This window comes from Scylla paramamosain, chromosome 3, assembly GCF_035594125.1.
Source record: "Scylla paramamosain isolate STU-SP2022 chromosome 3, ASM3559412v1, whole genome shotgun sequence".
NCBI classification, from domain to species: Eukaryota; Metazoa; Arthropoda; class Malacostraca; order Decapoda; family Portunidae; genus Scylla; species Scylla paramamosain.
In genome coordinates this window covers 16,413,196-16,426,249 of record NC_087153.1, presented here as the reverse complement: position 1 = coordinate 16,426,249, position 13,054 = coordinate 16,413,196, and the positions used below count along the sequence as shown (strand labels likewise).

Genomic DNA, 13,054 nt, shown 5'->3' with positions numbered 1-13,054 from the left:
ACATTAGTGATTAATATTGGTTAAGTGTGAGTTGTGGCAGGTTTCATTTGATGCCCATTGCAAATTTTTTAGACCTGTATAAGAATTTGCTTGTGTACAGTAATTCAGAAGTACATCATTATCTGCACTTTGATAAGGTATTTGAAAATTTTGATGAGTAATATATTTCAGAAACATAAATGGAAGAATGATTTTGAACAGTGGAACAGCACAAAATACTACAAAAGCATCCTGGAAGTATCAGAACCCTCAACAAGTGACACTGGAGAGTACATTTGCAACATCAGCTCTGAAGGTTATTTATCAAACTACTCTTCTATTAATATCACACTTCAAGGTAAGATATTTTTGTTGCTATTTTCATACATGAGATGTTACATTGAGTTTTCATATTAGTGACAAAGTTACCATTTTGGAGTTATATGCATGTGTCTCTATTTTGATCCATCCCTCTTCATCCAAGAAAGTTGTTTCTCAGGTAATGTTGTTTTTTTTAATGTAAGGTCACTGGCCAAGGGCAACAAAATTTTGAATAAAAAAAAAATAGGCAATGCCAAATAGAATGATCAAATAGCAGAGGATAAGTGTCTTGAAACCTCCCTATTGAAAGAGTTAAAGTCATAGGAAGGAGGAAATGCAGAAGCAGGCACGGAGTTCCAAAGTTTACCAGAGAAAGGGATGAGTGATTGAGAATACTGGTTAACTCTTGCATTAGAGAGGTGGATAAATTAGATGAGAGAAAGAAGAAAGTCTTTTGCAGCATGGTCACAGGAGGAGGGGAGGCACGCAGTTAGCAACATCAGAAAAGCAATTAGCATGAGAATAGAAGTTGAAGATAGCAAGGGGTGCAACATTGCATTGATGAGAAAGAGGCTGAAGACCATTAGTTAGAGGAGAGAAGTTGATAAGACGAAAAACATTTGATTCCACTTTGTCTAAAAGAGCAGTATGAATGGAACCCCCTGTACATGTGAAGCATACTCTTTACTTGGACAGATAAGGGGGGGGTGAGAAAAACTGGCAGACTCAGAAGACCTAACTTCATTGAAGCTATTTCAACTAGAGATGAGATATGAAGTTCCCAGTTTAGATTATAAGTAAAGGACAGACCAAGGATGTTCTGTGTAAAAGAGGATGACAGTTGAATCTCATTGAAAAAGAGTGGATAATTATCTGGAAGGTTGTGTCAGATTGATAGATGGAGGAATAGAGTTTTTGAGGCATTTAACAATACTAAGTTTGCTCTGCTTTAAACAGAAATTTTTGAAAGATCAGAAGTCAAGGATTTTATCTCTTCCCTGCATGAACTGTTTACTTCCTGAAGGGTTGGACATCTACAAAAAGCCATGGAAAAGTGCAGGGTGGTATCATTAGCATTGGAGTGGATAGGACAAGTTTGGTTTAGAATTTAGATCATTAATGAATAATAGGAAGAGAGTAGATGACAGGACAGAATCCTGAGGAACACAAGGATATTGACGGTCTACCACAGCAGCAATAGAATGGTCAGAAAGGAAACTTGAGATGAAGTTACAGAGAGAAGGATAGAAGCCATACTAGGGTAGTTTGGAAATCAAAGCTTTGTGCCAGACTCTATTAAAAGCTTTTGATATGTCTAAGGCAGCAGTGAAAGTTTCATCAAAATCCCTAAAAGAGGATGACCAACATTGAGTAAGGAAACCCAGAAGATCACTAATAGAGCAGCCTCGACAGAACCTGTACTGGTGGCAATCAGGTATAAGAGTGTGAAGTGATAGGTGTTTGAGAATCTTCCTGTTGAGGATAAATTCAAAAACTTTAGATAGGCAGGAAATCAAAGCAATTGGACGGTAGTTTTTGGGATTAGAGCAGTCACCCTTTTTAGGAACAGGCTGAATATAGGGAAACTTCTAGCAAAAAGGAAAGGAGGTAGTTCCATCAGCCATCTTTGTTTAAAAATGTACCCAGTCAGCATGAATCAACAATACACACTGTTTCCTCACCTATGGGACCACCCTCACTCACTCAGACCCTATAAACCACATCCTTAGGCCTTCCTGGTGATGCTGCCCTCTTCCAGGTCCATTTAATGATGTGTCAGTTACACCCAGAAGAAGCCAACTCCTGGCTCATATTTCTACAGCAACTGAAGCATTGATTCAAAGAGAGAGAGAGAGAGAGAGAGAGAGAGAGAGAGAGAGAGAGAGAGAGAGAGAGAGAGAGAGAGAGAGAGAGAGAGAGAGAGAGAGAGAGATTATAATGTTAGGAATTACACAGGTCTATGCTGTACTTGAGCAACATTTTTTTTTTTTTTTAAGCATCTGGACCAAAGGGGTTAATGGGTAGCATGAAGTAGTTGGAGGATAGAAAGGGAGGAACAATCTCTGAATCACTGAAGGTAGAGTTTTTAGCAAAGGTTTGAGTGAAGAATTTAGCTTTTAGAAATAAATCAGATGGCATTGGTGCCATCTGGTTGAAATAAAGGAGAGAGGGATGAAGAAGCAGTTATTGGAGATGTTTTTGGCTAAGTGCCAGAAGTCATGAGAGGAGTTAGATCCTGAAAGATCTTGACACTTTCTATTAATGAAGGAGTTTTTTGAGTGGTTGGAGAACAGACTTGGCATGATTCTGGGCAAAAATGCAAATTGCATGAGATTCAGGTGATGGAAGGCTTAAGTATCCTTTGTAAACCACCTCTCTATCATATATAGCACAAGAACAGGGTGTGCTAAAGCAAGGTTTGGAGGTGAGAGAGAGAGAGAGAGAGAGAGAGAAAGAGAGGAATGTATGCTTCCATGCCAGACACTATCACCTCTGTTATGCACTCAGCACACAGTAACAGGTCTGTCATATAAGCAGTAGTCATTCCGAGGAAAATCAGAAAGATACCTTCTCAGGTCACTCCTCCAATTAGCAGAGGCAAAATGCTAGAAAGACCTCTGCTTTGGGGGATCTGGAGGAGGGATTGGAGTGATAGGACAAGATACAGATATGAGGTTGTGATTGGAAGAGCCCAACAGAAAAGATAGGGTGACAACATAAGCAGAAGGATTAGAATTTTGGGAATATCTCCAAGATGGTCAGCAGTACAAGTAGGGTGTTTTACCATTTATTCTATGTTGTGGAAGATAGCAAAGTTAAAGGCTAGTTCACCATGATGGTCAGTGAAGGGAGAGGAAAGCCAAAGCTGGTGGTGAACATTGAAGTCTCCAAGAATGGAAATCTCCACAAAAGGATGTGCTCACTATGGAAGTCAAGTAGTCGATGAATCTTTATAATCATAGGAGTTAGTTGAGAGGTGTACAACGCAGATAAATGTAGTTTGAGAGTGACTCTGTGGTCATAGGCAGATGGTGGAAAATTTGGAATATTCAAGACTGGGCAAGAGAGTAAGTCAAGTTGTTGTGCACATAGATGCAACATCCAGCTTTGGATTGAAAATGAGGATAGATAAGTAGAAGGGAACAGAAAAGGGGCTACTGTCATTTGCTTCAGACACCTTTGTTTTGGTGAGAAAAAGAAGATGAGCTTTAGTATAGGAGAGGTGATTTGCAAACATTTAACCAAATTACAAATTTCTGCACATATGAACATAAGGCCTGGCTCAGGAGCAATCCTGAGCCACCTTTAGCATAAAGATCAAGATCACTTTGCCACACCACCACACTTCTATGTCATGCCACGTGAGAACAAAGCACATTCTTAAACAGTGCTCGTCTATGTGATATGACTGTGATATGAGTTGTTGTGTGGCTCTTGTGATGCAAGTGATATGTAGTGTGGCTGGGAATGATATGGATTGTTGAGTGATAGTGTTGTATGGGCTGTTGTGTGTCTGGTATGATGTGTGGTATGATGTGGTTTTGTGCTCATGGCATGGCTGGGTGCGGTGTATGGCATGGTGCAGTTGAGTATTATGTATGGCATACTGTGGAGAGTGAGATGTGGGTTGTAATATGGCTAGGTGTGATGTTGGTTGTGGTGTGGCTTCAGATGCTATGGCTGAATGTGATATGGTTTCTTGTGTGACCAGTTGTGGTGTGTGGTGTGATGTAACTGTGTGGCTGAAACTGATTCTGGAGAAATCCCAGTCAAGATCAAGATGTGCCTTGCATTGCTATATCACCACAATGCTGTGTCATGCCAAATGTGAGGAAAAAGACACACTCACACAGTGTCGGGCTATGTGGTTAGCATAAATAAGTATTTTTCAGTGTTTTCAATACCCCAAGGTTCATGATGTATAAGTTTAGTGTTATAGCTTTGAAAAAAAGCATTTTTTTTTTTTTTTTTTTTTTTTTTTTTAAGGTTAAGTGCTACAGTTTTGTGGACTCTTATCTGACAGTGAGTGTTTGGATGACATCATTGCTTAGGCCATCCAGTTTACAAACCCATGTGACAGGAAAAAATGAAAAATAACTGAGGCCATTAATGTGAGTTCTATTTATGACAATTTTTTTTTTTTTTGTGGGGAGAGGCTTTTTGGCCTACATCCTCCCCCACAAAAAAAGAAAAGAAAAGAAAAAAAAGGTCCACTGAAGGCTCCTAAAGAGAACAGTGTGAAAGATGATAAAAAATTACTTAGAGAGATGTCATGAAACCTTTTTCCTTAAAAAAGCAGGCTTCAAGGCTCCCAGGCTTGTAATAGTGACAGCATTACTAGTAAAAATCTTCCAGAATGTTGTGAGGATGCTAATAGTGGTTGTTGATCTAGTTGATGCTAGTGGTGATAAATGATGCTAGTCAATGATGATCACTCCTGCTGCTGCTACTACTACTACTACTACTACTACTACTATACTCTTTGTCATGGTATATCTCACATGCCACAGTGGAGCTTGCTTCTGTTGTGGAAATAAGAGGACGAATGTATCTCTGCGGTGGCTGTTATTTATTTATTTTTTTTTTCCCCCTTTACATTAGAGAGGTAATGACCTAGAGCTACAAAAATTCATAGAAAAGAAGACCCACTGAGTTGTCAGTCAAGAAAGAAGGGTGTAAATGATTATCCAAAACTGGAGAAGTGTCTTGAGACTTCAATATTGAAAGGATTTGAGTCATATGAACAGGGAAATAAGGAAGCATGCAGGGACTTTAACAGTTTACCAGTGAAAATGATGAAAGACTGTGAATACTTGTTAACTCCTGCATTAGGAAAGTGAGCAGAATAAGGGTAAGAGAAAGTAGAAAGTTTTGTGCGGTGAGGCCATAGAAGAAAGGTAGGCTGTTATAGTATGTTATGCAAGTTACTGTTTTTACTATGTTGTTACACAGTCTCTCCTGATCCTTGTGGACTTAACTCACAGGGATTATATGAAACTCTGGAGTGGCTATTTACACCTTATTGTTCCTTCTTTACATTTGCTGGAGATTGTGAGAATTACACTGTTCAGTTGCCAACCATGCAGGCACACAACTGGCATCACTGTGGATGGCAAGGATAGTGGCTGTGGTGGCAACCAGTTCCCTTCCCATGTGGTAGAGTTACACTACTTTGTGTAATGGATTTCTCTGTGGTTTGCTGTGGCTCATCCCATGTTAAGGTTTTGAGTTTCCCACAATATAGTATAACTTAGAGGCAAACTGTCCCATTGTGTTAGATGCAATTTGTGTCAGCATATTGCACATTAGCCATGACTTGTCTGTATTGATACTCATATGCTGGATACTGAAGCTAAGGGGGAAGATATCTGAAGTTGTTTTATGCAGTTTTGCATATCACATGGAATTCTTCATTACAAATTTGAAACCACTTGTTTATGTTCATTTCAGTATTGTCCTTGTCTTCCTCATATCTTAATCCTCGCCTGTATTGGTCTGAGAGTTTTTATGAGGATGAAAAGTCATAAGCAAAAATATGCAGTATGTTATGTGATGTGCAGGAAATAGATGGTGAAAGTAATGAAAATGTGCAGAGAAACACACTTGGTATATCACATAAAGGTAGAAAAATGATGCAGAAACATGAGCCAAAGCAGGACTGGCCTTGAGGCACCTTATTATCCAGTCAGTTAAGGTTTATTCTTCCAGGCTGTCTGATCTGAATTCAAAACAAATCACATCACTTCCTTATTTATAATAAATAAATTTTTTGTTGTTTAGTAGTGGAGAATTTACTTCTTCATTCAGTCACGACAGCAACTTAAGATATTTTGGCCTCACAAAGAATAAAAGAAAGTGATAAGAGAGTATACACTGGGTATTCGATATATGCGAGTTTGAAACATGCAAATTCTGTCATATGTGATTAACCTAAGTGTGGCAAGTATTCTCCATATGTGAGAAAATTCCCTATTATGCAGGTAGTGGTAGTGGTGCAAATGGTTGGTGAGGTAGGGTGGCTGACTCGCACTAGAGGGCAGAGGGTGCAAATGTTTTCTTGTGCCTTCCTCGCACAGCACAAACCCCACACAAGCCACACACACATCGGCTGGTGATAGGATTTCCAGCTCTTTTTAGAGAGCCAGTCCATTTGGCTCCATTCACTCATGAGAGCCAGCTCATTTTGGTTCCCAAATGGCTCTTCGTTCAGTGCCGCATTGATTTTAACAATCTTTTCATATTATAGTTTACTATGTATCTTTATTAACATGTTTTGCTGTTACTTTAGTGCTCTATTTTTGTGAAATGGTGCAAGAATAAATACTTAGAGGGTTCAGAAATGAATCATGGAATATAACACCGTATAAATAACGGGATGATAGGTTCAGTATATGTGAATTCTCACCATGTGAGCTTTTCTCAGAATGTAACCCTTGCACTTAACGAATACCTGGTGTACCTGATTACAGTAGATGCTATTAATGCAAGAAAATGGCTGTCAGTGAAGTGAGAAGATAGGATTGAAGTATGTGAGAGAAAAGGGAGAAAAGAGAAAGACTACAGCTAATAGGATAGAAATGGAGAAACAGAAATAAATGAGACCTTTCTGTCTTGACCATCTCCTCAGGGAACATCCGAGGAACAGGCATCAGATAATGGATAAAGAAGTAAATAGATAGATGCAGTTGTAGATTTTTAACATTTTCTTCTTTCCAGAGAATGTGACATCTTTTGTTGACATCATCAGTGCTGAAGTAATTGAGGCATTTGAAGGGCAGAAAGATCCAGCAAAGTGGAAGACTGAAGTAGATGTTTATCCAGCTCCTCCTAAGATCATATACACTAATTGGAGAGGTCAAGTGCTGAATGAGACAGATAGGGTAAGATTTCTAAATGATGTGTATATGCTTTGTAAGTTGAGTTTCTGTTACTCTGGTACCAGGAATATCCAGCTTGTCGTAATAAACTTTATTTCGGCCTGTAGATAATATTGTAGTAAACATACGTGTATCACATTTCATTTTAAAGATTATGACCATTACATTACCAAATAGACCTCAGTCATGTAGCACACATAACATATCACATGATAAGCACTGATAACAATACAATACAATGATCACTCACAACACCAATAACAACACAATACAATGATCACTCACAACAATGCCTCGTCACTGGTACCCAGCAGAATCCCAAGAACAAATACTGCACAGCCCCCTTGCAACCAGTTCATATTTGCTTCATGTCAGCACCATTAAACAACACTGAAATACAATATTCTCATATACAAACTTGTACAAGAAAACAACACTGTATACCATAATGATGACTGGGAATGAGCCAGCTGTATACAGTTCTCACACTGATATGAACTTAATAAACAAATTTGCATTGATAATATTATTATACATACCTTGATGAATACACCTGTGCAGCCACAAACCCATGACACTACCAGGACATAAAGAAACATCCAAGATGCCCACCAACCAACAACTGACCTTAGAAAGAACACCAATACCCGCCATCACATCTGGTTTACACCGTCATCTGTGAGCATCGACATGTGTGCTACCAGCAATGTTTACATTCCTTATAGCCCAAAATACATACATAATTATTAGTATGTGTAACTAATAATACAGTTTCAAAAACATGTTTTGTGCTTTTTAAGCTGTGCAAGTTATTTATTTGTAATAGAAGAAAGCATGGAAGTAAAAAACAGAATGCAATGTGTACTCTGCAAGAAACTAATTACACTGCTTTTGTATCACTGTCAGTGATTCAAGTACAGGACAAAAGTCTTCCCAACCTTCTCCACTATCTATATCCTTGTTCATCTACTCTAGGTCACCTTCCATAACACATCTTCGTCTAATTCTGTTTGCTATACCTTTATTTACTATTCCTAGATTACCTTTCTATTACTTCTGTTTTTCATCTATCATCCTGACACTTGACTTCTACTCCCCAAGTACTTTTTCCCTAATACTGCTTCGTTTCATTTTCTGTCCTAAATATTTGTATTTCAGGACACTTTTTATCACTATATTCATCCTTTGTATACTTGGTTGTTAACCCAGTTTTAGTATAAAGAACTTTAGTCACATCCATGCAGTCCTGTCTCCACATACAGTAAAGTCCTGTCTTTCTGCATTTATGGGACTAAACAGGTGCCAAAAGTTTGAATATGATGAAAAGTCAGATGTGAATTTAATCAGTTACATTAGCAATGAATAAATGAAAACATTGGCTACTATTTATTTACTTGCAGAAAACATCACTAACATCTTCAAGGTATCTTTATATAGAAATTATAAAGCTTTTCAAGGCATACTTCTAGAAAGCAAACCAGTTCATCATCAGTAAACTTGATAAATAAGCTGAGATTTCTATAGCATCCTCCCATAAAACTTTCTCTGGGTCTTCTTCACTTTCTCCACTTTTGTCTTCAAAGCAGTAGGATTTGTCGCAATTAAAATGCTGCTGGTCAGTCTGCTCCTCAATCAGGTGGATTTTTGTTCTCAAAGACAGAGTGGAAAGACAAACGCAGTGGAAACGCAATAGAGTTTTCATATTGTCATTTTTTTACTCTGTGCCATTTACACTTTGGATCACTAATATTCCTTTCTTATCAGTGTAGTGCTTTATTCATATATTCCAAGTTTGTACCAAAAATATTCTCATATACATCACTCATACCATCTTACCCATGGGTGCTGTAGCTTGCAGTAGAGCATACACATGGTGGCAATCACAGCATTCAGTACTATTTCTTAATTTTTGAAATGCAGTAGAATCTTGGTTGCTGAATGTCTCCCTCTTCAAACAATTCAGTTTTCGAGCAAAGTTTTGAACTCGTTATTGCTAAAGTTGCAGTACCATAATTAATTTCTAGAACAAAGTTGCTTGATTTCAAATATTAAAAGACAGCAAAAGCTGCTGTTTATTACTAATTTACGAGTATACTTTCTATAAATATTTACTTTGTTTTTATATATTTGGAGGAGACACTGTAAGACAGTAATTCAGTCTTTGAAATTAGGTAAATGTGATCATGATGAAAAGCCTTCATGTAAACAAACAATTTTTGGTGAGTAGTAATCAGGAGTAATCCTGAGCCACCTGTGGCTTTCTCAGTGACCTCCAACACCATCACCACTGCACAGCTGCATTTTTTCATTAGTTTTTCCCAGTAGCAAGATGTCTAAGTGTTATGATCACCTTCATTTTGGTGGTAAGTGGGTTACTCCTCTCTGTGTCCCTTTTTGAGGCTTCCCTCACTAGATTGGTGACAAAGAAAATACCTGCACGGTCTAGACAGTATATTCTAATGAGTTCTCTGCCACTAAGTTCATTCAGTACATCCTTTTTGGATAAACAGTTTGTGAGCTGGAGATATGAAGCAGCCATCTTGGCTGTGGGAGCATCTCTTCATGTGTTGCTAATCTAGGGTAGACTGGTGTCTGGGAACCCCTTCAATACCATGATGCCTACGTAGGCGTCATGGGTGGATTCTATTTTAGTTGTTGTTGAGTGATCCTATATCCTGTCTTGACTTGACTTGATAGACTATTTTGTCCTTGAGGTTCTATTGCTCCTCCTACCCTTCCTGTTCCCACCAGTCATGTAAATGACCTACCCCATGCTCCACTCTCTATCCAGACTGAGGAAGTCTCATTTGCAGAGCTTTACATCACAGTTTCCCCCCCCACTATGGTCCTTCCCTTATCTTCCATATCACCTTATCCTTCTCTTCATCCTATACCCTCCCCACACCAAGTAGAGGAGACTGTTAGGGAGGGTTACAGTTCCCCCTTCCCTTGTTCATTCCTTGCCCTCTTACCTTCCTCTCTCTCCCTCCTCCCTACATTCTCTCTCTCTCTCTCTCTCTCTCTCTCTCTCTCTCTCTCTCTCTCTCTCTCTCTCTCTCTCTCTCTCTCTCTCTCTCTCTCTCTCTCTCTCTCTCTCTCTCTCTCTCTCTCTCTCTCTCTCCCTCTCCCCCTTCTCCCTCTCCCCCTTCTCCCTCTCCCCCTTTTTCTCTCTCTCTCTCTCTCTCTCTCTCTCTCTCTCTCTCTCTCTCTCTCTCTCTCTCTCTCTCTCTCTCTCTCTCTCTCTCTCTCTCTCTCTCTCTCTCTCTCTCTCTCTCTCTCTCTCTCTGTGTGTGTGTGTGTGTGTGTGTGTGTGTGTGTGTGGTGGTGACACACATACATATGTACACCCACCCACACTCTGCTACCCACTCACAAACAAAAACACTTTACTTCTGAAAATTCTAATGATCAAACTAGGGGAGCTAGATGAATACCGATTACTTTATTGTCAAGAGCAACTCTTCTATTAAATACTAAGGTGAAGTAAGGAAATTTACGTGGGGAATATGAGTTACTGTGTGGATATTATCTTAGGAGTTTCAGGCTACACGTCCAGGACATGTCTAAGTCTCATCCCTGGCCTCTGTCATTCTATGTTGCATTATTTTGCTGCATACAGCAATATATATATATATATATATATATATATATATATATATATATATATATATATATATATATATATATATATATATATATATATGTATATATATATATATATATATATATATATATATATATATATATATATATATATATATATATATATATATATATATATATATATATATATATATATATATATATATATATATATATATATATATATATATATATGTGTGTGTGTGTGTGTGTGTGTGTGTGTGTGTGTGTGTGTGTGTATATGTATTTATTGATGCATGTATATGATCAATCAAGTCCTAAGATAGCTTTTTGGGGCCTTTGTACTCTTAGTCATTGTAATTATATTACCATCAAATTTCTGTTTAGTGCATAGTAAACTCAACAATTTTCCAAAGGATTAAAGGGATATAAAAAAAAAATCAGCTATAATAGTAGAGGATTAGGATGCCGTATTGAAAATGTTAGAGACAGTGGGTCATGGAGTGGGGCAATACAATCTTGTCTTGTGTAAGGATTCACATTTTATCCCTGTCAGACTAGTGTTTAAGGGAGCATTGGATTATTTACTCATAGTACTAACATCAAAATTCACTGCATAGGTTTTGCTAGTTTTTGTAATAATCCTTTGATTATGTAATATTATTCCTGTAATCCCTGAATTAAATAGCAAAATCCCTTTGATGATGATGCAAACCATGTAAAATTAAGGGATAATCTTACTTTTAACTTACTGCAAAACATGTAAAATTAAGGGATGATCCTACTTAAACTTACTATTAATGTCTTAATTGTTTTCATTTGTTGAATTAATCGACTTTCATGGTAATGTTTAAGACATCTGTGATGCAGCCATGGTCACTGTCATCAAGATGCATTGATCAGAAAGCTGGATATACAGATTTTTTGGAATGTTACTAGACAGAATAGTAATCAAGGATTTTTCTTTCTTTTTTTTTTTTCTTTTTTTACAGATCACGATTGAATATGATGAGCTTGAAGGATTATCATGGCTCAGGATAGAAGACATATCTAGCACTGATTTTGGAAATTATACCATCACAGTCAATACCACTGACAAAGATGAAAAATCAAAATCAGCTACTGTGACGTTTGCAGTCTACAGTAAGTATAACATTTCTGCCATCCTATTACTGATCATGATATGAATACAACAAAGTATAATCAGATGCAGGTATATTATAACATGGATTTGTTTCAAATTGCTTAGCTGTGCAGGTACCATGTATAAAAAACTTCAGTAATTTTAGTTGGGATAGTTTTATGGTAGGTCATGTAGTGTGTCGTGGATACTTGTGTTGTAAGTTCTCATGTATTGAACTGAGGAACTTGCAGAAAAATTAACAAAGTACACGAGACTTACCGTAGGTCAGTTGAAGTGTACTTCTAATTTTTCGAGGCAAATCACCTCTGCTGGTGCGGAGATTTCACATGAGAGAGAGTGCGTCACGCGCTGCCGGCAGACTTTAAAGCAAGGACTCGACATCCACATGATGAACCAATTAGGAAATTAAGTAACCTGTAGAGCTTAAGGTAGGGAGGGAGAGGAGGGCATGTGAAATCTCCGCACCAGCAGAGGTGATTTGCCTCGAAAAATTAGAAGTACACTTCAACTGACCTACGGTAAGTCTCGTGTACTTTGTTAATTTTACTTCGGCAAAATCACCTATCTGCTGGGCGGACATTTCCCATGAGGCTTTGAAGCCATGTGGATGACGAGGGAGGATGCAATAGTAGAGAGGAAAAGGAAATGCCCCACAAGAAACAGTACTATAACTATTATTCCATGGAAGAATCTTGTACATGAGACAATCATACAATTGGTGTATAAAATAAGGTACATTGCATCCAACTTAATCCAATCTACAAATAATGTTGAAATATGGTAACAGTTCACATCATAAGGTAAACCTAAGGTACTAGATACTAAATACTTAAAATATCCGTGTACTGCAACACTGGAGTGCAGCAACAAACCCAAATCATGTCTTATTCTAGCACTGCATCCTGAAAGAGGTCAGAAGCAGCCACAATGTTCTTATTATATTTTGCAAAGGTAGATTCCCTAGACCAGCCCGCCTTAGCCATAATGCATGCGACAGGGACAGCCGCCACTCCAGCTTTTGAAGCTGCTGCTGGCCGCACACTACCAGCGGAAAACTTTGAGATGTCTATGCCGGACATGCGGAGAATGGTCCTGACCCAACGGGCAATAGTGTCTTTGGAAACTGATT

At 38.1% G+C, this 13,054-nt stretch overlaps 1 protein-coding gene across 10 annotated transcripts in view; it reads left to right on the top strand.

Moving 5' to 3' along the window:
- Positions 1–13,054, top strand: part of LOC135091530 (vascular endothelial growth factor receptor 2-like) — a 166,232-nt gene that overhangs the window by 74,866 nt on the left and 78,312 nt on the right. For all 10 annotated transcript variants that reach the window (XM_063989285.1, XM_063989272.1, XM_063989292.1 and 7 more), the window contains 3 exons: positions 172–337; positions 7,018–7,181; positions 11,774–11,924. In XM_063989285.1, the coding sequence (XP_063845355.1) occupies positions 172–337; positions 7,018–7,181; positions 11,774–11,924 (481 nt within the window). The remainder of the gene's footprint in view (positions 1–171; positions 338–7,017; positions 7,182–11,773; positions 11,925–13,054) is intronic.